The sequence below is a fragment of the Somniosus microcephalus genome, unplaced genomic scaffold (assembly GCF_052327205.1).
Source record: "Somniosus microcephalus isolate GS21.2 unplaced genomic scaffold, FLI_Smic_1.0 unresolved_chr2, whole genome shotgun sequence".
Classification (NCBI taxonomy): domain Eukaryota; kingdom Metazoa; phylum Chordata; class Chondrichthyes; order Squaliformes; family Somniosidae; genus Somniosus; species Somniosus microcephalus.
Genome location: NW_028225180.1, coordinates 78,423,552 through 78,449,704, shown reverse-complemented (window position 1 = coordinate 78,449,704; position 26,153 = coordinate 78,423,552). Strand labels below are relative to the sequence as shown.

The 26,153-nt window shown below is 53.2% G+C and overlaps 1 protein-coding gene across 2 annotated transcripts in view; it reads right to left on the bottom strand.

Annotated features, from left to right (window-relative positions):
• The window catches only part of scyl1 (SCY1-like, kinase-like 1), a 51,553-nt gene extending 32,475 nt beyond the window's left edge, over window positions 1-19,078 (bottom strand). Inside the window, exons 1-5 of one of the 2 annotated variants that reach the window (XM_085976101.1) lie at window positions 18,923-19,078; window positions 11,998-12,138; window positions 8,836-8,958; window positions 6,654-6,880; window positions 1,076-1,166 (exon numbers count right to left, since the gene is read on the bottom strand). In XM_085976101.1, the coding sequence (XP_085832227.1) occupies window positions 1,076-1,166; window positions 6,654-6,880; window positions 8,836-8,958; window positions 11,998-12,138; window positions 18,923-19,033 (693 nt within the window). In that variant the 5' untranslated portion in view covers window positions 19,034-19,078. The remainder of the gene's footprint in view (window positions 1-1,075; window positions 1,167-6,653; window positions 6,881-8,835; window positions 8,959-11,997; window positions 12,139-18,922) is intronic. The other variant, XM_085976099.1, reaches the window with a different exon arrangement.
• Window positions 19,079-26,153: the final 7,075 nt, after the last annotated feature.

The window sequence follows — 26,153 nt, the reverse complement described above, 5'->3', positions numbered from 1 at the left end:
ACGGTGCCTCTCACACTCTCAGTCACTGATGTACGCAGGCAACTGATTTGCCCAAGGCTAGATCTCACCAACAGCAAAGGGATAACTAAATGCCCAATTAATCTGTGTTAGGTCTCTTACACTGTTCCAATGAAGCTCAACGTAAGCTCGAGGAACAGCACCTCATCTTTCGATTAGGCACTTTACAGCTTTCTGGACTCAACATTGAGTTCAACAATTTCAGACCATAACCCCTGCCCCCATTTTTCAGGCTGTTTATGATTCTGCCATCCCCACTTTCAACATTTAATCTCTCCTGCCTCCGACCCTAGCACAGAATCTTTCTTCAATTCCTTCCTCCCCTCCCCTCCCCCTTTCCCTGCCTCTGCACCTGCTTAATATGTTACATCTCTCGCCTTTCCCAGTTCTGGTGAAGGGTCCCAGACCTGAAACGTTAACTCTATGTTTCTCTCTCTACGGATGCTGCCTGGCCTGCTGAGTGCTTCCAGCGTTTCCTGTTGTTAAATCTGCGTTAGGTGTTGGTTGAGGGACAAATATTGGGCCAGGGCACCGGGAGAATCCCCCTGCTTAGTGCTGCACTGGCGTCAGCTTAGATTACGGGCTCAAGTGTCCGGAGTGGGATTTCGACAACACCTCCCAAACCCGCCACCTCTACCACCTAGAAGGACAAGGGCAGCAGGCGCATGGGAACACCACCACCTCCAAGTTCCCCTCCAAGTCACACACACCATCCCAACTTGGAAATATATTGACCGTTCCTTCATCGTCGCTGGGTCAAAATCCTGGAACTCCCTCCCCAACAGCACTGTGGGAGTACCTTCACCACACGGACTGCAGCGGTTCAAGAAGGCGGCTCACCACCACCTTCTCAAGGGGCAACTAGGGATGGGCAATAAATGCTGGGCCTTGCCAGCGACGCCCACATCCCATGAACGAATTAAAAAAGAAAAACCCCACCATCTTCTGACAGAGGCGAGAGTGCTATCCACTGAGCCAAGCTGTAAATAATTCCATAATTCACGAGTATATAAAGTCCAGTTTTGTACGTGCGTGTATTAAGAGGACAAGTACAGACCTTTCCAAGGGATCGGAGGGAGGAGGATTTGTGCAGCGGTCCATTGAAAACCTCCCAGATTAAGCAGCCCAGACGCCACATGTCAGCCGACCTGCAAGAGGAGAAGCCGTCAGTCTAGCCTAGTTATCGACTATAGAGACTGCAGCATTAGAAATCTCAGAAACCAGCCTACATAAGCAACAGAACACAAATACAAATTATTCAATCATTCTTTGTGCCTGGGGCAGAGAATTTGTTTTAATCTCTCTCTGCTCCTGAAGATTGAGATTGTGTTGGGGTACAGCTACACTAGTCTCCGCAACTTTCCGGTGCTGGTATGAAAGGCTAGACAGCCGGCAAAGAGCACAGCCAGGAACCTGCCGCCTGGGGAAACACGGGGCCGTATTTTGTTGCCCCTATGAGGTGCGCATACCTAAACCCGGATGCAGAGAGGTTTCAAGGCGATTTAGACAAGTTGAGCGAGTGGGCAAATACATGGCAGATGCATTATAACGTGGATAAATGTGAAGTTATCCACTTCAGTAGGAAAAACAGAAAGGCAGAGTATTATTTAAAGAGTGATAGATTGGGAAATGTTGATGTACAGAGGGACCTGGGTGTCCTTGTACACCAGTCACTGAAAGCAAACATGCAGGTGCAGCAAGCAGTTAGGAAGGCAAATGGTATGTTGGCCTTCATTGCAAGAGGATTTGAGCACAGGAGCAAGGATGTCTTACTACAGTTATACAGGGCCTTGGTGAGACCACACCTGGAGTAGTGTGTGCAGTTTTGGTCTACTTACCTAAGAAAGGATATACTTGCAGCGAAGGTTCACCAGACTGATTCCTGGGATGGCAGGACTGTCGTATGAGGAGAGATTGGGTCGACTAGGCCTGTATTCACTGGAGTTTAGAAGAATGAGAGGGGATCTCATTGAAACGTATAAAATTCTGACAGGGCTAGACAGACTGGATGCAGGGAGGATGTTTCCCCTGGCTGGGGGGTGGTGGTCTAGAACGAGGGGTCATAGTCTCAGGATATGGGGTAGGACATTTAGGACTGAGATGAGGAGAAATGTCTTCACTCAGAGGGTGGTGAACCTGTGGAATTCTCTACCACAGAAGGCTGTGGAGGCCAAGTCACTGAATATATTTAAGAAGGAGATAGATAGATTTCTAGACACAAAAGGCATCAAGGGGTATGGGGAGAGAGCGGGAATATGGTATTGAGATAGAGGATCAGCCATGATCATATTGAATGGCGGAGCAGGCTCGAAAAGCCTGCTCCTATTTCTCTATGCTTCTATGTGTTAAAAGCCAGAACGTGTGATCGGTCAAGAATTTTCTTGACAGATGATCCGCATCCTCGGGAAAAGGGCATTCGCGGGCAGAGAGAGGTGCACTATTTGCCCAACTACTGCCCAGCGAATGCCCGTGAAATTCTTCCGCCTGGTAAAAGCATGTGATTGCACTAGAGGGGGTACAGAGGAGATTTAAGAGGATGTTGCCGGGACTGGAGATTTTTAGCTATGAGGAAAGATTGGACAGGCTGGGGTTGTTTGCTTTGGAACAGAGGAGGCTGAGGAGAGATTTAATTGAGGTGTATAAAATTATGAGGGGCCTAGATAGAGTGGACAGGAAGGACCTATTTCCCCTAGCAGAGAGGTCAATAACCAGGGGGCAGAGATTTAAAGTAATTGATAGAAGGATTAGAGGGGAGTTGAGGAGAATCTTTTTCACCCAGAGGGTGGTGGGGGTCTGGAACTCACTGCCTGAAAGGGTGGTCAAGGCAGAAACCCTCATCACATTTAAAAAGTACTTGGATATGCACTTGAAGTGTCGTAACCTACAGGGCTACGGACCAAGAGCTGGAAAGTGGGATTAGGCTGGATAGCTCTGTCGGCCGGCACGGACACGATGGGCCGAATGGCCTCTTTCTGTGCCGTAGATTTCTATGATTCCAGGATTCAGAGTAAAGCTCCCTCTACACTGATCCATCAAACACTCCCAGGGCAGGTACAGCACGGGTTAGATACAGAGTAAAGCTCCCTCTACACTGTCCCATCACACACTCCCAGGGCAGGTACAGCACGGGTTAGATACAGAGTAAAGCTCCCTCTACACTGTCCCATCAAACACACCCAGGGCAGGTACAGCACGGGTTAGATACAGAGTAAAGCTCCCTCTACACTGTCCCCATCACACACTCCCAGGGCAGGTACAGCACGGGTTAGATACAGAGTAAAGCTCCCTCTACACTGTCCCATCAAACACTCCCAGGGCAGGTACAGCACGGGTTAGATACAGAGTAAAGCTCCCTCTACACTGTCCCATCAAACACTCCCAGGGTAGGTACAGCACGGGTTAGATACAGAGTAAAGCTCCCTCTACACTGTCCCATCACACACTCCCAGGGCAGGTACAGCACTGGTTAGATACAGAGTAAAGCTCCCTCTACACTGTCCCATCACACACTCCCAGGGCAGGTACAGCACGGGTTAGATACAGAGGAAAGCTCCCTCTACACTGTCCCATCAAACACTCCCAGGGCAGGTACAGCACGGGTTAGATACAGAGTAAAGCTCCCTCTACACTGTCCCATCAAACACTCCCAGGGCAGGTACAGCACGGGTTAGATACAGAGTAAAGCTCCCTCTACACTGTCCCATCAAACACTCCCAGGGCAGGTACAGCACGGGTTAGATACAGAGTAAAGCTCCCTCTACACTGTCCCATCACACACTCCCAGGGCAGGTACAGCACGGGTTAGATACAGAGTAAATCTCCCTCTACACTGTCCCATCACACACTCCCAGGGCAGGTACAGCACAGGTTAGATACAGAGTAAATCTCCCTCTACACTGTCCCATCACACACTCCCAGGGCAGGTACAGCACGGGTTAGATACAGAGTAAAGCTCCCTCTACACTGTCCCCATCACACACTCCCAGGGCAGGTACAGCGCGGGTTAGATACAGAGTAAAGCTCCCTCTACACTGTCCACATCAAACACTCCCAGGGCAGGTACAGCGCGGGTTAGATACAGAGTAAAGCTCCCTCTACACTGTCCCATCAAACACTCCCAGGGCAGGTACAGCACGGGTTAGATACAGAGTAAAGCTCCCTCTACACTGTCCCATCAAACACTCCCAGGGCAGGTACAGCACGGGTTAGATACAGAGTAAAGCTCCCTCTACACTGTCCCATCAAACACTCCCAGGGCAGGTACAGCACGGGGTTAGATACAGAGTAAAGCTCCCTCTACACTGTCCCATCAAACACTGCCAGGGCAGGTACAGCACAGGTTAGATACAGAGTAAAGCTCCCTCTACACTGTCCCATCAAACACTCCCAGGGCAGGTACAGCACGGGTTAGATACAGAGTAAAGCTCCCTCTACACTGTCCCATCAAACACTCCCAGGGCAGGTACAGCACGGGGTTAGATACAGAGTAAAGCTCCCTCTACACTGTCCCATCAAACACTGCCAGGGCAGGTACAGCACAGGTTAGATACAGAGTAAAGCTCCCTCTACACTGTCCCATCAAACACTCCCAGGGCAGGTACAGCACGGGTTAGATACAGAGTAAAGCTCCCTCTACACTGTCCCATCACACACTCCCAGGGCAGGTACAGCACGGGTTAGATACAGAGTAAAGCTCCCTCTACACTGTCCCATCAAACACACCCAGGGCAGGTACAGCACGGGTTAGATACAGAGTAAAGCTCCCTCTACACTGTCCCCATCACACACTCCCAGGGCAGGTACAGCACGGGTTAGATACAGAGTAAAGCTCCCTCTACACTGTCCCATCAAACACTCCCAGGGCAGGTACAGCACGGGTTAGATACAGAGTAAAGCTCCCTCTACACTGTCCCATCAAACACTCCCAGGGTAGGTACAGCACGGGTTAGATACAGAGTAAAGCTCCCTCTACACTGTCCCATCACACACTCCCAGGGCAGGTACAGCACTGGTTAGATACAGAGTAAAGCTCCCTCTACACTGTCCCATCACACACTCCCAGGGCAGGTACAGCACGGGTTAGATACAGAGTAAAGCTCCCTCTACACTGTCCCATCAAACACTCCCAGGGCAGGTACAGCACGGGTTAGATACAGAGTAAAGCTCCCTCTACACTGTCCCATCAAACACTCCCAGGGCAGGTACAGCACGGGTTAGATACAGAGTAAAGCTCCCTCTACACTGTCCCATCAAACACTCCCAGGGCAGGTACAGCACGGGTTAGATACAGAGTAAAGCTCCCTCTACACTGTCCCATCACACACTCCCAGGGCAGGTACAGCACGGGTTAGATACAGAGTAAATCTCCCTCTACACTGTCCCATCACACACTCCCAGGGCAGGTACAGCACAGGTTAGATACAGAGTAAATCTCCCTCTACACTGTCCCATCACACACTCCCAGGGCAGGTACAGCACGGGTTAGATACAGAGTAAAGCTCCCTCTACACTGTCCCCATCACACACTCCCAGGGCAGGTACAGCGCGGGTTAGATACAGAGTAAAGCTCCCTCTACACTGTCCACATCAAACACTCCCAGGGCAGGTACAGCGCGGGTTAGATACAGAGTAAAGCTCCCTCTACACTGTCCCATCAAACACTCCCAGGGCAGGTACAGCGCGGGTTAGATACAGAGTAAAGCTCCCTCTACACTGTCCACATCAAACACTCCCAGGGCAGGTACAGCGCGGGTTAGATACAGAGTAAAGCTCCCTCTACACTGTCCACATCAAACACTCCCAGGGCAGGTACAGTACGGGTTAGATACAGAGTAAAGCTCCCTCTACACTGTCCCGTCAAACACTCCCAGGGCAGGTACAGCACGGGTTAGATACAGAGTAAAGCTCCCTCTACACTGTCCCATCAAACACTCCCAGGGCAGGTACAGCACGGGTTAGATACAGAGTAAAGCTCCCTCTACACTGTCCCATCAAACACTCCCAGGGCAGGTACAGCACGGGGTTAGATACAGAGTAAAGCTCCCTCTACACTGTCCCATCAAACACTCCCAGGGCAGGTACAGCACGGGTTAGATACAGAGTAAAGCTCCCTCTACACTGTCCCATCAAACACTCCCAGGGCAGGTACAGCACGGGGTTAGATACAGAGTAAAGCTCCCTCTACACTGTCCCATCAAACACTGCCAGGGCAGGTACAGCACAGGTTAGATACAGAGTAAAGCTCCCTCTACACTGTCCCATCAAACACTCCCAGGGCAGGTACAGCACGGGTTAGATACAGAGTAAAGCTCCCTCTACACTGTCCCATCACACACTCCCAGGGCAGGTACAGCACGGGTTAGATACAGAGTAAAGCTTTTTCCCACTCTGGCCCAGCCTCAGAATAGTAACTCTATTGCAGCAGCATGACACTTTTCTATCTCCATCACCAGCCTCTTGATTTGCCAACATAGAGCTGAACAATTCTGTGCTGTGATCCCATGTCGACTGGGAACTCGAGGCTGCCAAATTCATTTCACATCATCATTTTTATTTGGCACGGGTTCCTCCAGTGCTCTGTGTGCAATATGCCTAGGACAAGTACAAAAGGCGCATGGTGTCTCGTATACAATTACCATTTCTCCACCCCGCCTCTGTTGGCATTCGGGTCGGTTTTCTCCGGTGGGTCGTACTTATCGAGTTCCGGGAAACCTTTCAACGGCTGCGGCGTTTCCCCTTGTGTCGCGTACATGTACTCGAGACCGCCGAGCTTCCACTCGCCCGCACGGTCCACGAATACCGCCGCCAGGCAAACATTGTTGTGGATCAGACTGCAGTCGTTCACAAGGAAACTCAGGGCTTTCTGCAAGGCAAGAGACCGGGTTACAGCTCATTTTGTTTGACAAATTAACAAGAGCAGGAAGATAAACCCCGACTAAAATGAGAAAACCGGCAATAAATATTTTTTTAAATCTTGCGTCTGTGCAAACTTCCTGTTAGCTTGTTAAATTATAGCTGCGTATCGTGTCAGCCGCGGCTCAGCGGCAGCACCCTCGCCTCAGAGTCAGAAGGTCGGGGTTCAAGTCCCGCTCCAGAGACTGGAGCACAAAAATCCGGGCATACTCTCCCAGTGCGGTACTGAGGGAGCGCCGCACTGTCGGAGGGGCAGTACTGAGGGAGCGCCGCACTGTCAGAGGGGCAGTACTGAGGGAGCGCCGCACTGTCGGAGGGGCAGTACTGAGGGAGCGCCGCACTGTCGGAGGGGCAGTACTGAGGGAGCGCCGCACTGTCGGAGGGGCAGTACTGAGGGAGCGCCGCACTGTCGGAGGGTCAGTACTGAGGGAGCGCCGCACTGTCGGAGGGTCAGTACTGAGGGAGCGCCGCACTGTCGGAGGGTCAGTACTGAGGGAGCGCCGCACTGTCGGAGGGGCAGTGCTGAGGGAGCGCCGCAGTTTCAGAGGGGCAGTGCTGAGGGAGCGCCGCACTGTCGGAGGGGCAGTACTGAGGGAGCGCCGCACTGTCGGAGGGGCAGTGCTGAGGGAGCGCCGCACTGTCGGAGGGGCAGTACTGAGGGAGCGCCGCACTGTCGGAGGGGCAGTACCGAGGGAACACCGCACTGTCGGAGGGGCAGTACCGAGGGAACACCGCACTGTCGGAGGGGCAGTACTGAGGGAGCACCGCACTGTCGGAGGGGCAGTACTGAGGGAACACCGCACTGTCGGAGGGGCAGTACTGAGGGAGCACCGCACTGTCGGAGGGGCAGTACTGAGGGAACACCGCACTGTTGGAGGGGCAGTGCTGAGGGAGCGCCGCACTGTCGGAGGGGCAGTACTGAGGGAGTGCTGCACTGTCGGAGGGGCGGTACTGAGTGGGGCGCCACACTGTCGGAGGGGCAGAACTGAGGGAGCACGGAACTGTCGGAGGGGTAGTACTGAGGGAGCACGGCACTGTCGGAGGGACAGTACCGAGGGAGCGCCGAACTGTCGGAGGGGCAGTACTGAGGGAGCACGGCACCGTCGGAGGGGCGGTACTGAGTGGGGCGCCACCCTGTCGGAGGGGCAGAACTGAGGGAGCGCCACACTGTCGGAGGGGCAGTACTGAGGGTGTGCCGCACTGTCGGAGGGGCCGTCTTTCAGATGAGACGTTAAACCGAGGCCCCGTCTGCCCTCTCAGGTGGACGTGAAAGATCCCGTGGCCACTATTGGAAGAAGAGCTGGGGAAGTTCTCCCCGGTGTCCTGGGGCCAATATTTATCCCTCAATCAACATCATCAAAAACTGATGGTCTGGTCATTATCACAATGCTGTTTGTGGGATCTTGCTGTGCGCAAATTGGCTGCTGCGTTTCCTACATTACAACAGTGACTACACTTCAAAAAAGTCCTTCATTGGCCGTAAAGCGCTTTGGGACGTCCTGAGGTGGTGAAAGGCGCTGGAGAAATGCAAGTCTTTCAATTGCTTTCACTACAAGTCCCAACCAGAATGGAGACGATTGGGTAATTACCCTGTCAATCACTGCTGAGTGTGACTGGGATTGATTTTACGCACATGATTTGTATTCTGTAACTATCCTCCACTCACTGCATTTTGCTGGAGAAATAAGCCTGCTTTTATCGGGAGACTTTGCTGTAGCTTCGGTCATGAGCCCGGTCTGCTGCAGTTTGTAGAGACTCTCTTTAAATAGACTCTGTTTGGCGTAAAATGGACCCTGCTGGAAGTCCCGCCCCGCCCCGCTTACAACTCATTGGCTGACAGGGGCGTTAATGCGCACTCCCTTAAATTAGATCAGCCATTAGCGTCACCGAGCGGTGTAATCTTACCACAATCTGATGCAGTCCCCAAGAGATCTCCTGCTCGTTCAGCTGCCCCGCTGCTTCTTTCCGTTTCAAGTAGGCACCAAGTGGGGTGACTGGCTCCGTCACGATGTACAGGCATTTCTCGGTCTTCGAAATTAAAACAGAAAGGGTCACCGACAAAGTTCCCGCTAAACTGCGCGGCCACGCAGCTGTCTGGAGGTCCCGCGCAGGTGGCTCGTCGGCTTTTAAATGAAAAAACCGCACACGCATGGAAATTTGAATGGGCTGCTCAGCCCGTTAAAGGGGCAACGCACCCAAGAAAAATTAGAGGGAACACTGATTACCAATACACAGATATTAAAAATAACCAACCAACGCCAGTTCAAACCTCATGACGTCTATCCCGGTTCTTAAAAGGACATCTTTTTCCTCTGGCACTTTCCTTACGGTTCAACGAGACTTGGAGACCAGGAAGTTCCCAGCCCAGAGGTAGGCTACTGATCTCAGGTAGGGCAGCAGTGGAGGTGCTCCAGTTAGCCTCGGCGTCACTGGGCTGGGTGATGTGAGGGGGTGGGGGGCGGGAAATCAGCCAGGATTCCTGCTCTTGATCCCAGCCCACAGCAAAGAGCACGTGTTCGAATATTGAAGGGGGGGTAGCAGGATTGGGAGCGGCAGCGATGCCCTCCAAGGTCGAAGAGCCCATCCCTACTCACTGCTTGGTCTTACCTGGATGATGTACCGGAGGAAGGCAGTCACCCATGGCACTCTACCCCATTAAAGAGTCAATATATTCAGGACAATTAGGGAAGAGTTCGCTAGAGGTACTGACTTAACAGAGGAGCAAAGGGATACACAAATCACTAAAAGCTGGGGGGGGGGGGAACAGGTACAAAAGGTAATTGAAAAGGGTAATGGCGACCTTTCTCTCAAGGGGGGGCTGCAATACAAAGGGGGAGGAGGTTAAGCATCAGTTGTACGGAGCCTTGGTCAGACACCATCTGGAGTAACTGCGTTCAGTCCTGGGCTCCGCACCTCAGCAAGGATATACTGGCCTTGGAGAGGGAGCAGCGCAGATTCACCAGAATGATACCCGGGGGGCTAAAAGGGTTAAATTCCGAGGACAGGTTGCACAGACTGGGCTTGTATTCCCCGAGTTTAGAAGGTCGAGGGGAGATCTAATCGAGACGGTAAAAATGACAAAGGGATTTGATGGAGGGGTGTGGGGGAAGAGGAGAGAGAGAGACTATTTCTTCTGGTGGGGGGAGTCCCGAACAAGGGGGCGTCACCTTAAAATTAGAGCCTGGCCGGTCAGGACTGAAATCAGGTAACAATTTTTCTCAAAGGGCAGTGGAAATCTGGAACTCTCTCCCCCAAAAGGCTGTGGACACCAGGTGAAGTTTGCAAGACGAGATCGGCAGTTTTTGTGTTATTGGGTAAGAGTCTCATGGGATGTGGTGCAAAGACCAGCCATTATGTAACTGAATTAGGGTTGTAGTCCCTGGAATTTAGAAGGTTAAGGGGTGATCTGATCGAAGTTTTCAGGATATTCAGGGGAACTGAACTGATAGGGTAGAGAGAGAGAAACTATGTCCGCTGGTTGGGGAGTCTAGGGCTAGGGGGCACAGTCTAAAAATTAGAGCCAGACCTTTCAGGAGTGAAGTTAGGAAACACTTCTACACACAAAGGGTGGGAGGAGTTTGGAACTCTCTTCCGCAAATGGCAATCGATGCTCGATCAATTGTTAATGTTAAATCTGAGATTGATAGATTTCAGTTAACCAAAGGTATTAAGGGACATGAGCCAAAGGCGGGTAGATGGAGTTAGGTGGCAGATCGGCCATGATCTCAATGAATGGCGGAACAGGCTGGAGGGGCTGAATGGCCTCCTCTTGTTCCTATGTATGGTGGTACAGGTTCGAGGGGCTCAATGGCCTCCTCCTGTTCCTATGTAGAGTGGTGCAGGCTCGAGGGGCTCAATGGCCTCCTCTTGTTCCTATGTATGATGGTGCAGGCTTGAGGGGCTCAGTGGCCTCCTCCTGTTCCAATGTATGGTGGTACAGGTTCGAGGGGCTCAATGGCCTCCTCCTGTTCCTATGTAGAGTGGTGCAGGCTCGAGGGGCTCAATGGCCTCCTCCTGTTCCAATGTATGGTGGTACAGGTTCGAGGGGCTCAATGGCCTCCTCCTGTTCCTATGTAGAGCGGTGCAGGCTCGAGGGGCTCAATGGCCTCCTCCTGTTCCAATGTATGGTGGTACAGGTTCGAGGGGCTCAATGGCCTCCTCCTGTTCCAATGTATGGTGGTACAGGCTCGAGGGGCTCAATGGCCTCCTCCTGTTCCAATGTAGAGCGGTGCAGGCTCGAGGGGCTCAATGGCCTCCTCCTGTTCCAATGTATGGTGGTACAGGTTCGAGGGGCTCAATGGCCTCCTCCTGTTCCAATGTATGGTGGTACAGGCTCGAGGGGTTCAATGGCCTCCTCCTGTTCCTATGTAGAGTGGTGCAGGCTCGAGGGGCTCAATGGCCTCCTCCTGTTCCAATGTATGGTGGTACAGGCTCGAGGGGCTCAATGGCCTCCTCCTGTTCCTATGTATGGTGGTACAGGCTCGAGGGGTTCAATGGCCTCCTCCTGTTCCAATGTATGGTGGTACAGGTTCGAGGGGTTCAATGGCCTCCTCCTGTTCCAATGTATGGTGGTACAGGCTCGAGGGGCTCAATGGCCTCCTCCTGTTCCTATGTATGGTGGTACAGGTTCGAGGGGCTCAATGGCCTCCTCCTGTTCCTATGTAGAGTGGTGCAGCCTCAAGGGGCTCAATGGCCTCCTCCTGTTCCTACGCAAGTCACTTTGGGACGTTTGAGACACATAATAAATAAAATAATATAAATTCAAGTCTCTCGTTCTTTAAGCTGCCAGGCAGATTATTCTGACTCTGATATTATTATGGATCAATACCTCACATTTCATACTTCACACACGCTGCAGGTCGCCCCTCATCCACCTCTTGTTCCAACTAGCAAGCCTGACCTTCTCTACAATCCTTCCTCACGGCACATCCCTGTTACACTTGGGATCAGTCTTGTTGCGCTTCTCGCTGCCTATTCCAGATCCCTTTAACGGTCCTCCAAATATCCCCCCCGGCCCCCCTCCCCAAGGCACAGTGTTCCTCCAGCTGAACAGTAACAGCCGCTTACCTCTAGCCCATCGGTGAAGGACAGGATGTTCGGGTGGCGAAGAGTTTTCAGTCGTTTGAAAGCCGCTTTTGCCACTTGTGTCTGCTCATCCGAGTTCGGCTTGATGTCATATACAAACACGGAGACCGGGTCACTGGTACCCTGGGGAGGAAGGTTTGACACAGACCTGGTTAGTCACGATGACAGGACACTGCTCAGCATTAGAACACAAGAAATAGAAGCAGGAGTAAGGCATACGGCCCCTCGAGCCTGCTCCGCCATTCAATAAGATCACGGCTGATCATTGACCTCAACTCCACTTCCCCGCCCAATCCCCATATCCCTCGATTCCCCGAGAATCAAAAATCTATCGATCTCAGCCCTGAATAGACTCAACGACTCAACATCCACAGCCCTCTGGGGTAGAGAATTCCACAGGTTCACCACTCTCTGAGTGAAGAAATTTCTCCTCATCTCAGTCCTAAATTCCCCTTATCCTGAGACTGTGACCCCTGGTTCTAAACTCTCCAGCCAGGGGGAAACATCCTCTCAGCATCTACCCTGTCAATCCCCCTCAGAATCTTACACGTTTCAATGAGATCAGCTCTCAGTCTTCTAGACTTCAGAGATTATAGGCCCAATCTCTCCTTATTGGACAACCCTCTCATCCCAGGGAAGTAGCTGTGGGTGGTTGCCTCGGGGCTTCAGAACGAGCCCACTCGACGGCGAACAGTTCAGCCTCAGATGCCAGGAAGGACCCAGGCTCGAGCCTCGATCAGCGCCCAGCTGGCTGATCTGGCCGATCCGGCCTGGAGCGGTGGTAGGTCCACTGCTGCTAGCGACAAGGCCCCTGGGTTAAGTTAAGTGGGGGTGGGGGGGGGGGGGGTAAAAAAGGGAAATGTGCAAGGGCTCCCACTCTCCTGATCATTATCCGGTGACACCCGCCGGCAGTATGTACGTACGGGCATTGGACGAGCACAGAATCAGGCTTGGCTGTGATGCCCCCCACAGTCGAGCAGCTGAATGGTGTTCACTACCAAGTGCTTACACGGGAAGAGTGGCCACTTAGATGAGGTACCATATCCTAACAAAGAGTTGCCCCTTTTCATGAGGGGTAGGAAAACAACAACCCTGCTCCTGATTGCCTCTTCCAAAGGGAGTCGCCAAATTACAATGTGGAGCTCACAGGAGGGCAGGGAAGGGCGATGCCCCCTATGGTCGGGTAGCCTGCGGACCCTGTCTGTGCTCCCATATCATATATAATAGTGCCAGCCGTGGCTCATTGGGTAGCACTCTCGCCTCTGAGTCAGAAGGTTGTGGGTTCGGGTCCCACTCCAGAGACTTGAGCACAAAAATCTAGGCTGAGGGAGCGCCGCACTGTCGGAGGGGCAGTGCTGAGGGAGCCCCGCACTGTCGGGAGGGGCAGTACTGAGGGAGCGCCGCACTGTCGGAGGGGCAGTACTGAGGGAGCGCCGCACTGTCGGAGGGGCAGTGCTGAGGGAGCGCCGCACTGTCGGGAGGGGCAGTGCTGAGGGAGCGCCGCACTGTCGGGAGGGGCAGTACTGAGGGAGCGCCGCACTGTCGGGAGGGGCAGTACTGAGGGAGCGCCGCACTGTCTGAGGGGCAGTACTGAGGGAGCGCCGCACTGTCGGGAGGGGCAGTGCTGAGGGAGTGCCGCACTGTCGGGAGGGGCAGTACTGAGGGAGCGCCGCACTGTCGGGGGGGCAGTGCTGAGGGAGCGCCGCACTGTCGGGGGGGCAGTACTGAGGGAGCGCCGCACTGTCGGGGGGGCAGTACTGAGGGAGCGCCGCACTGTCGGGAGGGCAGTACTGAGGGAGCGCCGCACTGTCGGGGGGGCAGTACTGAGGGAGCGCCGCACTGTCGGGAGGGCAGTACTGAGGGAGCGCCGCACTGTCGGGAGGGGCAGTACTGAGGGAGCGCCGCACTGTCGGGGGGGCAGTACTGAGGGAGCGCCGCACTGTCGGGAGGGCAGTACTGAGGGAGCGCCGCACTGTCGGGGGGGCAGTACTGAGGGAGCGCCGCACTGTCGGGAGGGCAGTACTGAGGGAGCGCCGCACTGTCGGGGGGGCAGTACTGAGGGAGCGCCGCACTGTCAGGAGGGGCAGTACTGAGGGAGCGCCGCACTGTCGGGAGGGGCAGTGCTGAGGGAGCGCCGCACTGTCGGGAGGGGCAGTGCTGAGGGAGCGCCGCACTGTCGGGAGGGGCAGTGCTGAGGGAGCGCCGCACTGTCGGGAGGGCAGTACTGAGGGAGCGCCGCACTGTCGGGAGGGGCAGTGCTGAGGGAGTGCCGCACTGTCGGGAGGGGCAGTGCTGAGGGAGCGCCGCACTGTCGGGAGGGGCAGTGCTGAGGGAGCGCCGCACTGTCCGGAGGGGCAAGTGCTGAGGGAGCGCCGCACTGTCTGAGGGGCAGTGCCGAGGGAGCGCCGCACTGTCGGAGGTGACATCTTTTGGATGAGACGTTAAACTGAGGCTATCGTCTGCTCTCTCAGGTGGATGTAAAAGATCCCATGGCCACTACTGGAAGAGGAGCAGGGGAGTTTTCCCCAGTGCCCTGGGCCAATATTTATCCTTCAAGCAACACCACTATGATCTGGTCATTATCAGAATGCTGTTTGAAGGCGCTGTAGAAATACTAGTCTTTCTTTATATGAAGAACGGTTACTTGGCAAGGTAAAGGAGGACCTCTGGCCCCTGTGGAACTGCACTCAACCACAAGGGAATGCCTTTAAGGCAGGAGCAGGCAAAATCGGAGGGGGGGGATGTAAACAAAAAATGAAAACCTTGTTCAATTGAACCCATTACCTTAAGGTCTAATAGTTACCACAAACCTATCACGCGGCAGAAAATGCAAACACAGTAACCTGTTCACAAGACCACGGTGACGGAGAAGGAAGGGCTGAGGCAAATATCACACGGTAGGTTGAGAGTCACTTGTTTAAAAGTATGCAGCAAGTTTAACTGAAATACAAATAATCAATCTTTAATCTTCAATGGGTACCAGCCTGCTCGATAAGTACCAGCACTATCAGTGCCAGTGACGCCAGCAGGAACCAGTGACGCCATTGAGTATCAGTATTATATAGGCATATAAATAGTAATACAGGAAACTCTTTTTTTTATCCGGCACCGACGTGGTGCCGGTTGATCAAAAAGTCCGGATTACAGAGAGGTATAGTAAAAGGTACAAGAGCCCCGTACACGGGCACAGGTGCAGGAAACCCGGTTACACGGCCACAGATCCAGGAGTCCCTGTTACACGGCACTTGTGCAGGAGTCCCGGTTACACGGCCACAGATCCAGGAGTCCCTGTTACACGGCACTTGTGCAGGAGTCCCGGTTACACGGCCACAGATCCAGGAGTCCCTGTTACACGGCACTTGTGCAGGAGTCCCGGTTACACGGCCACAGATCCAGGAGTCCCTGTTGCATGGCCACAGGTTGAGGAAACCCGGTTACACGGCCACAGATCCAGGAACCCCGGTTACACGGCCACAGATCCAGGAACCCCGGTTACACGGCCACAGATCCAAGAACCCCGGTTACACGGCCACAGATCCAGGAGTCCCTGTTACCCGGCACTTGTGCAGGAGTCCCGGTTACACGGCCACAGATCCAGGAGTCCCTGTTACACGGCACTTGTGCAGGAGTCCCGGTTACACGGCCACAGATCCAGGAGTCCCTGTTGCATGGCCACAGGTTGAGGAAACCCGGTTACACGGCCACAGATCCAGGAACCCCGGTTACATGGCCACAGATCCAGGAACCCCGGTTACACGGCCACAGATCCGGGAACCCCGGTTACACGGCCACTAATATATAGTAAAACTTACCTGAACCTACTCCTGAATTTTGCCGATTAAGAGAGATTTGCGGATATTTAGGTGCCGGTTAAAAGAAAGTTTCCTGTAGTGGAGTATGGTAGTATAGTGGTTATGTTACCAGACTAGTAATCCAGAGGCCTGGACTAATGATCCAGAGACGTGAGTTCAAATCCCACCACGGCAGCTGGGGAATTTAAATTCAGTTAATTAAATAAATCTGGACTAAAAAGTTAGTACCAGCAATGGTAAGCATGAAACTGCCGGATTGTCGTTAAAAACCCGTGAATGAATCGTCAATGGAAGGGAGAATGCGCCGAAGGACTGATACGCCTTGCAAGCAATCACAAAGGAAGGGAGGGCCAATTAGGAGATCTTCTCGTGGAAGCAGAGGACATGGTGAGGTACATTCCATCTGTCTTCACTGGAGAAGGGGATGCTGCCTGCCAATGTTACAGTAAAGAAGGAGGTAATAGAGAAACTGGAGAGGATACAAAGAGATAGAGAGGAGGTACTTAAAAGGTTAGCAGCGCTCAAAGTAGAAAAAGTCACCCGGTCCAAATGGGGTGGCTTTTTTTTTTGCTGAGAGAAGTGAGGAGCAGAGGCTCTGGCCACAACCTTCCAACCCTCCTTGGATATGTAGGTGATGCCAGAGGACAGCAAATGTTACAGCCCTCTTTAAAAAGAGGGGAGGGGGACAAACCTGGCAACGACAGTCAGCCAAAGGTCAGTGACGGGGGGAATTAATTGTCACTTGGAAAAAGATGAGTTAATAAATGGCAGCCAGCACGGATTTGTTAAAGGCAAATCGAGTGCCCAAATGAGTTCTTTGAGAATTAGTCTCCGCTTGGAGTTGCAAGGATTAATCAGGGATAGTCAGCATGGCTTTGTCAGGGGGAGATCATGTCTGACCAATTTGATTGAATTTTTTGAGGGGGTGACTAGGGGTGTGGATGAGGGTAGTGCAGTTGATGTAGTCTACATGGACTTCAGTAAGGCTTTTGACAAAGTCCCGCATGGGAGACTGGTCAAGAAGGTAAGGGCTAATGGGATCCAGGGCAATTTGGCACTTTGGATCCAAAATTGGCTTAGTGGCAGGAGGCAGAGGGTGATGGTCGAAGGTTGTTTATGTGACTGGAAGCCTGTGTCCAGTGGTGTACCGCAGGGATCGGTGCTGGGTCCCTTGCTGTTTGTAGTGTACATTAACGATTTAGATATGAATGTAGGAGATATGATTAGTAAGTTCGCAGATGACACGAAAATTGGTGGAGTGATAAATAGCGAGGAGGGAAGCCTCAGGCTACAGGACGATATAGACGGGTTGGTCAGATGGGCAGAACAGTGGCAAATGGAATTTAACCCTGAAAAGTGTGAGGTGATGCATTTTGGGAGGAGTAACAAGGCAAGGGAATACACAATGAATGGTAGGACCCTAGGAAGGGCAGAGGGACCTTGGTGTGCATATACATAGATCCCTGAAGGCAGCAGGACAGGTAGATAAGGTGGTTAAAAAAGCATATGGGATACTTGCCTTCATTAGCCGAGGCATAGAATATAAGAGCAGGGAGGTTCTGATGGAGCTGTACAAAACGCTAGTTAGGCCACAGCTGGAATACTATGTGCAGATCTGGTCGCCACACTATAGGAGGGATGCAATTGCATTGGAGAGGGTGCAGAGGAAATTCACCAGGATGTTACCTGGGCTGGAGCGCTTCAGCTATGAAGAGAGACTGGACAAGCTGGGGTTGTTTTCCTTAGAGCAGAGAAAGCTGAGGGGGAACCTGATTGAGGTGTACAAAATTATGAGGGGCATAGATAGGGTAGATAGAAAAGAACTTTTCCCCTTAGTAGAGGGGTCAATAACCAGGGGGCATAATTTTAAGGTAAGGGGCAGGAGGTTTAGAGGGGATTTGAGGAAAAACTTTTTCACCCAGAGGGTGGTTGGAATCTGGAACTCACTGCCTGAAAGGGTGGTAGAGGCAGGAACCCTCACAACATTCAAGAAGCATTTAGATGAGTACTTGAAACGCCATAGCATACAAGGCTACGGACCAAGTGCTGGAAAATGGGATTAGAATAGACGGGGCTTGATGGCCGGTGCGGACACGATGGGCCGAAGGGCCTCTTTCTGTGCTGTATAACTCTATGTAACGGAGAGGGCTGGTGGGGGCAGTGCGGTGGACGTGGTGTACCTGGACTTTTGATAAAAACGCCACATGGTAGACTTTTTAAGCAGAAACGGAAGCACAAGGGATTATAGAGGGACAGAAGGAGGCCGTTCGGCCCATCGAGTCGGTGCCGGCTCTCTGTAGAGCAATCCAGTCAAACCCATTCCCCCGCTCTATCCCCGTAGCCCTGCAAGTTTATTTCACACCAGTGCCTATCCAGTCTCCCCTTGATAACATTGAGAGTCTCCGCTTCCACCACTTCCGTCGGCAGCGAGTTCGCTGCGTAAAAAAGTTTTTCCTCACGTCCCCCCTGAATCTCTTGCCCAAAACCTTAAATCTGTGTCCCCTCGTCCTTGTACCATCAACTAGTGGGAACAGCCTTTCCCCGTCTAGCCTATCCAAACCCGTCATAATCTTGTACACCTCTATCAAATCACCCCTCAACCTCCTTTGCTCTAATGAAAACAATTCCAGCTTCTCCAACCTGTCCTTGTAGCTAAGATCCCCCATTCCCGGAACCAATCTGGTAAATCTCCTCTGCACCCTCTCAAGGGCCTTCACATCCTGTCTAAAGTGTGGTGACCAGAACTGGACGCAATACTCCAGTTGTGGCCTAACCAGTGCTTTATAAAGGTTCAGCATAACTTCTCTACTCCAGGCCCGAGGCGCAGAGCAGCCCGGGAGACCCCGGATCCCCCGGCACTGGGCCTCCCCCCGGGGCCGCTCACTCTGCACACTGGGCCCGGGAGGCCGAGGCCCCGGCACTCGGCCTCCCCCGGGGCCGCTCACTCTGCACACTGAGGCCGGCCCCGATCCCGCCGCACTGGGCCCGGGAGGCCGAGGCCCGGATCCCCCCGCCTGGGCCTCCCCCGGGGCCGCTCACACTGCACACTGGGCCCGGATCCCCCCGGCCCCGATCCTCCCCCCGGGGCCGCTCACCTTCCGCAGGCCCTCCTGCAGCCGCCACAGGCCCAGGCCCACACCGCCGCCGCTCTCGCTGGTCTCGAACGGGAAATCCTTCAGCGGGTCCCGGCTGAAGAAAGCCCACATCCCGGCCCGGCCGCGTCACCGCCCGCGTCACCCCGGATACAGGCCCCGCCCCCCGCGTCACTGCATTGAAACAGGCCCCGCCCCTCGCGTCACTGCTCGGATACAGGCCCCGCCCACCGCGTCACCCCGGATACAGGCCCCGCCCACCGCGTCACTGCATGGAGATTGGCCCCGCCCCCGCGTCACTGCATGGATACAGGCCACGCCCTTCGCGTCACTGCATGGATACAGGCCCCGCCCACCGCGTCACTCCCTCACGATCTGTCCCCCGCGCGTCACCCCTGAGACAGGCCCCGACCCCCGCGTCACTGCATGGAGACAAGCCCCGCCCCCCGCGTCACCCCGGATACGGGCCCCGCCCCCCGCGTCACTGCACGGAGACAGGCCCCGCCCCCCGCGCCCTTGCATGGCGACAGGCCCCGCCCCCCCGCATGGAGACAGACCCCGCCCCCCGCGTCACTGCATGGAGACAGACCCCGCCCCCCGCGTCACTGCATGGAGACAGGCCCCGCCCCCCGCGTCACTGCATGGAGACTGGCCCCGCCCCTCGCGTCACTGCATGGAGACTGGCCCCGCCCCCGCGTCACTGCATGGAGACTGGCCCCGCCCCCGCGTCACTCCCTGGAGACAGGCCCCGCCTCCCGCGTCACTCCCTGGAGACAGGCCCCGCCCCTCACGTCACTCACTGGAGACAGGCCCCGCCCCTCACGTCACTCCTTGGAGACAGGCCCTGATCAGGCAATGCCTCGAATTTAAAATTCTCATCAGAATAACAACAGAAAATGCTGGAAAATCTCAGCAGGCCAGGCAACATCCGTGGAGAGAGAAACAGAGTCAACATTTCGGGTCGAAACCCTTCGTCAGGACTGAGAAAAAAGGCAGGAAATTAAACAGATTAAAAGGCAGTTTGGGGGCTGGGAACTGGGGGAGGAGATGAAAGAAGAGACATTAAGAGATATTCAAGGTGAGACGAGATGGTAATAGGACAGGTAAAGAAACAAACAATGGTTCTCGATGAAGTGTGAAATGCGCTGGCAGAGTGAGAGACAGCTGCCATGTGGGAGAGAGAGGAAAAAGGAAAAGTCACAAACTAAAAGTGTGGATAAAAAATATAAAGATATAATAGGGGCCGAGGTTATGATCTAAAATTGTTGAACTTGATATTGAGTCCGGAAGGCTGTAAAGTGCCTAATCAGAAGATGAGGTGCTGTTCCTCGAGCTTACGCTGAGCTTCCGTGGAACAATGCAAGAGGCCGAGGACGGTGAGGTCTGAGTGGGAATGGAGCGGTGAATTAAAGTGACAGGCGACCGGAAGCTCGGGGTCACCCTTACGGACTGAACGGAGGTGTTCCGCAAAGCGGTCGCCCAATCTGCGTTTGGTCTCCCCAATGTAGAGGAGACCGCATCGTGAGCAGCGAATACAGTATACTAGATTGCAAGAAGTACAAGTAAATCGCTGTTTCACCTGGAAGGGGTGTTTGGGGCCCTGGACAGTGGGAAGGGGGGATGTATATGGGCAGGTGTTGCATCTCCTCCGCTTGCACGGGAAGGTGCCAGGCGAAGGGGAAGGGGTGCTGGGGGTGATAGAGGAGTGGACTAGGGTGTCTCGGAGGGAGCAGTCCCTATGGAATGCTGAAAGGGGAGGTGAGGGGAAGATGCGTTTGGTGGTGGGATCACGTTGGAGGTGGCGGAAATGGAGGAGGATGATCCGTTGAATGTGGAGGCTGGTGGGGTGAAAGGTGAGGACAAGGAGAACCCTATCGTGGTTCCGGGAGGGAGGGGCAGGGGTGAGGGCAGAAGTGCGGGAGATAGAACGGACATGGTCGAGGGCCGTGTCAACCACAGTAGAGGGGAATCCTCGGTTGAGGAAAAAGGAAGACATGTCAGAAGCACTGGTATGGAAGGTGGCATCGTCAGAACAGACGCGGCGGAGACGGAGAAACTGGGAGAATGGAATAGAGTCCTTACAGGAAGCGGGGTGGGAGGAAGTGTAGTCCAGGTAGCTGTGGGAGTCGGTGGGCTTGTAGTGGATGTTTGTCGAAAGCCGATCGCCAGAAATGGAGACGGAGAAGTCAAGGAAGGGAAGGGAAGAGTCGGAGATGGACCATGTGAAGGTGAGGGAATGGTGGAAATTGGAGGCAAAGTGAATGAAATTGACTAGTTCAGGGCGAGAGCAGGAAACGGCACCGATACAGTCATCAATGTACCGGAAAAAGAGGTGAGGGAGGGGACCTGAGTAGGACTGGAACAAAGAGTGTTCCACATATCCCATGAACAGGCAGGCATAGCTAGGACCCATGCGGGTTCCCATAGCTACACCTTTAATTTGGAGGAAGTGAGTGGAGTCAAAGGAGAAGTTGTTCAATGTAAGAACAAGTTCAGCCAGGCGGAGGAGGGTGGTGATGGATGGGGACTGGTTGGGCCTCTGTTCAAGGAAGAAGCAGAGCGACCTCAGGCCATCGTGGTGGGGGATGGAGGTGTAGAGGGATTGTACGTCCATGGTGAAAAGGAGACGGTTGGGGCCAGGAAACTGTTAAAGTGGCGGAGGGCGTCGGAAGAGTCGCGGATGTAGGTGGGAAGAGACTGGACAAGGGGAGAAAAGATAGAGTCGACATAGGAAGGGATAAGTTCCGTGGGGCAAAAACAGGCTGAAATGATGGGTCTACCAGGGCAGTCCTGTTTGTGGATCTTGGGAAGGAGGTAGAAGCGGGCTGTGCGGCGTTGGGGAACTATGAGGTTGGCGGCCGTGGGGGGAAGATCTCCAGAGGAGATGAGGTCAGTGACAGTCTTGGAAACAATGGCTTGATGTTTGCTAGTGGGGTCATGGTCCAGGCGGAGGTAGGAGGAGGTGTTGGAGAGTTGGCGTTAAGCTTCCGCTAGGTAGAGGTCGGTTTGCCCTGTTTTCCTTGTCATCCTTGTTTTCAAATCCCTCCGTGGCCCTCGCCCCCTCCCTATCTCTGTAACCTCCTCCAGCCCCACAACCCTCCGAGATCTCTGCGCTCCTCCAATTCTGCCCTCTTGTCCATCCCCTGATTTTAATCGCTCCACTATTGGCTGCCGTGCCTTCAGCTGCCTGGGCCCTAAGCTCTGGAATTCCCTCCCTAAACCTCTCCGCCTCTCTCTCCTCCTTTAAGACGCTCCTTAAAACCGACCTCTCTGACCAAGCTTGTGGTCACCTGTCCTTAATATCTCCTGATGTGGCTCGGTGTCAAATTGTGTCTGATAACGCTCCTGTGAAGCACCTTGGGACATTTCACTGGTTACAGGCGCTGTATAAATGCAGTCTGTTGTTGTTGTGAAAATCCCACCACAGCAGTTTGAGAATCGTAATCAATTAAAAGAAGAAATCGGAAATATTAGTAAAAGTGACCGTGAAGCTGTAAAAACCCAACTGGTAATGCCGTGTAGGGGAGGAATCCAGGCAACAATACTGTGGCCTTTGCAGAAAGGAACAACCTAAGGAAAGTGTTCCAGAAATCCGGCAGAATGTGGGATGTGTGTCGTCGGCCGTGGCTCCGTTGGTCGCTCCCTCTCTCTCTCGCCTCTGAGTCAGAAGGTTGTGGGTTCCAGTCCCGCTCCGGAGACTCGAGCAGAAAAATCCAGGCTGACACTCCCGGTGCTGTGCTGGGAGATCCAGGAGCTAATAAGCTGCAAGCGCAAGGCATTCCTGATCTGGAAACAGCAACAGAACTCGAGAGCAAAAAAGCAGCTCTACAGAAGCCTGAAGGCCAAGGTCCAACAAAAAAAACTCGCGACCTAAAGAACAGATGGTTGGTGGAGAAAGTGCAGGAGATCCAGCAGCTAGCCGACAACCACGACGTGCGTGGATTCTTTAGCGCAGTCAAGACCACCTAGGGCCCAAGCACCCAAGGTCCTACCCCACTGCGGACCAAGAACGGAGAGGTACTCATCAAGGACAGAGAGGCAGTCAGTGCCCGCTGGAAGGAGCACTTCGAAGATCTCCTTAACCGAGACTCTGTCTTTGACGCGAGTGTCCTCAACTCCATCCCACAGCATGCTGCCCGCCACCACCTCAGCACAACCCCAGAGGTTGAAAAGGCCATCCGACAACTGAAGAACAACAAGGCCTCAGGAGCAGATGGAATCCCCACCGAGCCGCTAAAACATGGCGGAGAAGCACTATTGGCGCGAATTCATTTCTCTTATCTGGAAGGAGGAGAGCATGCCAGGGGATCTCAGAGACGCCGTAATCGTGAAAATCTTCAAGAAAGGTGACAAGTCCGATTGCGGTAATTACAGAGGAGTCTCCCTGCTGTCTGCCACAGGGAAAGTCATCATAAGAATCCTCCTCAATCGTCTTCTCCCAGTGGCTGAAGAGCTCCTCCCAGAGTCGCAATGTGGATTCCGCCCATTAAGGGGCACAACGGACATGATCTTCACCGCTGGTACAGTGCTGAGGGAGTGCTGCACTGCACTGTCGGAGAGACAGTACTGAGGGAGCGCTGCACTGTGGGAGGGGCCGTCTTTCGTTAAACCCAGGCCCCTTCTGCTCTCTCGGGTGGATGTAAAAGATCCCATGGCCGCTATTGGAAGAAGAGTAGGGGAGTTCTCCCCGGTGTCCTGGCCAATTATTTATCCCTCAGTCAACATCACTAAAACAGATTATCTGGTCATTATCACATTGCTGTTTGTGGGAGCTTGCTGTGTGCAAATTGGCTGCTGCGTTTCCCACATTACAACAGTGACTACACTTCGTAAAGTACTTCATTGGCTGTAAAGCGCTTTGGCATGTCCTGAGGTGGTGAAAGGCGCTGGAGAAATGCAAGCCTTTCTTTGATGATGTGCAATACCTCATTAAAGCACGGGGTGGCAACAGAGGGACAGGCAGAGTCGGTCTATCGAAGGGTTGAGGTGGTGGGGAGAGAACATGTCCGCTTCCTCAGTTTCTTTGCTTGTGATTCTGTCTAAGTCTAAAAAAAAAGAGATATCTGTACGCAGGATCGAGGAGAACGCTAGCAAGGTTGAAACTAGAAGGACAGAAGATCGATAGCAACTGGTAATTAGGTGACACCAAGCTTGGTGCTTTAAAAGCCTGTAGTTTGAAGGATAGTAGGGAAATGAGGAGAAGCCACAGTCTGGGGGCCTCCGGAGAGAAGGAGTTAGGGCAGGAGACAGTGTGAGGTGTCTTGAAGTCAACCGCATGAGGACGCGAGGGGGGGTGGTGGGGGAAGGACTGGTGTTGGGAGATCAGAAGGGACGAAGACAAGAGGGACTTCAGTTATGTGGAGAGACTGGAGCAGCTGGGATTGCTCCCCTCACAGCTGGGAAGGTTTAAGGGGAAATTTAATGGAGAGGTTCGCAATCATGAGTGTTATCAACCTCCCTATCTCTGTAACCTCCTCCAGCCCTGCACACCTCCGAGATCTCTGCGCTCCTCCAATTCTGGCCTCTTGCGCATCCCCTGATTTTAATCGCCCCGCCATTGGCGGCCGTGCCTTCAGCTGCCTGGGCCCTAAGCTCTGGAATTCCCTCCCTAAACCTCTCCGCCTCGCTCTACTCCTCCTTTAAGACGCTCCTTAAAACCGACCTCTTTTGGTCACCTGCCCTAATATCTCCTTATGTGACTCGGTGTCAAAATTTGTTTGATAATCGCTCCTGTGAAGCGCCTTGGGACGTTTTACGATGTTAAAGGTGCTATATCAATATAAGTGGTTGTCTAGTACGATAGCGAAACGTATCCTGACGAAGGGTTTCGACCCGAAACGTTGACTCTATTTCTCTCTCCACGGATGTTGCCTGGCCCGCTGAGTTTTTCCAGCATTTTCGGTTGTCATTAAGTGGTTGTCTAGACTTGTACCAAGTCCTGCAGCATTTCTTTGTGCCTCTGTGTTTGTTTGTAGAGCCCTTTAACCTTGTCCCTATCTACGAGGCTATGTCTAAGTAAAGGGGAAGGTAACCCGAGGGCAGCTTAGTGCTGCAGTGGGGAAAGAGTTAAAATTACATTGCTGGCAGTTTCACTGAATAGTGTAAGAAAGACAGGTGCTAACATTAAAGACTGCATCCATAAAGATGCAGTCAAGATAGCTGACCTTTGAAGAGAGAAGTAAAACAATTAAATGGAGACAGGATGTCCAGCATTTCAACTGCCCGTAAGAACTTTATTACCTAGGTCACATTCCAAGGTATCTTTTAATTAGCATTCAGCAGTTTGAGTGATTGATTGAGGAGGCAGCTTATACATGTTTATAGGAAACTTTCGATTTACCGGCACCTAAATAACCGGAAATCTCGGTTAACCGGCAAAATTCAGGAGTAGGTTCAGGTAACTTTTATTACTTGCCTTCCGCCATTTGTTGCTGTGCAAGGGTGTAGCTGCAGCTGTTGCTAAGCTACAGAGACGCTTGCAACTTGTGGCCATTGTTCTGAAGCTGTTGCTAAGCAACAGGGTTTGTTGCTTTATTCAGAGCTGTCAGCTCTCCCTATCTTTTACTATAGCGTTCGGTTATCCGGAACTTTTGATGAACCGGCACCACGTCGGTCCCGTCCGTGCCGGATAAAAAAAAGTTTCCTGTATATTAAGATTTGTAACCAATCCGTGAAGGTGCATGCGGGCCAAAATCCAATCAGGTGGCAGGAATGAATTGTGCATGAGGCTGCCATGCTTATTTTAATGTATAAAAATGTAGCGCTTGCTGTAACAATTTGGAGAAGTCTGGCTAAAGACAGAGCAGACTGTCTCCCCACCAGTGTAATAAAGACGACTTGACTATCGATCTAAAAACCTTGTGTCGAGTGTTGGTTTAAAATACTCCACAACAGTGCCAAGAGCAATGAGACAGAGAACACACACACACACAGAGCTCAGTCAATTCAATTTTATTTGCCATATGTAACTAGTACAATGGAATGCTTACTCCCCGTAGGGACACGTCAGCTATTCTTACAGCGCCGTGTTCAGAAAGTCAATTCTTTCGCATCCAGTGGCAGTGGGAGCACGATGTCCCTCAGCCTCTCCGTTCTCCTCGTCACCGCGGCCTCCTCCTCACTGTTGCCAGCTCGGCTCCACGTGTGGTGGCCTGCTTCTCCCGCTCACCCTCTGGCCACCATTCCCGGCTCCCCTCCTCCCAGTCGGACTGCGAGTCGTCGTGGCTGCTGCTGC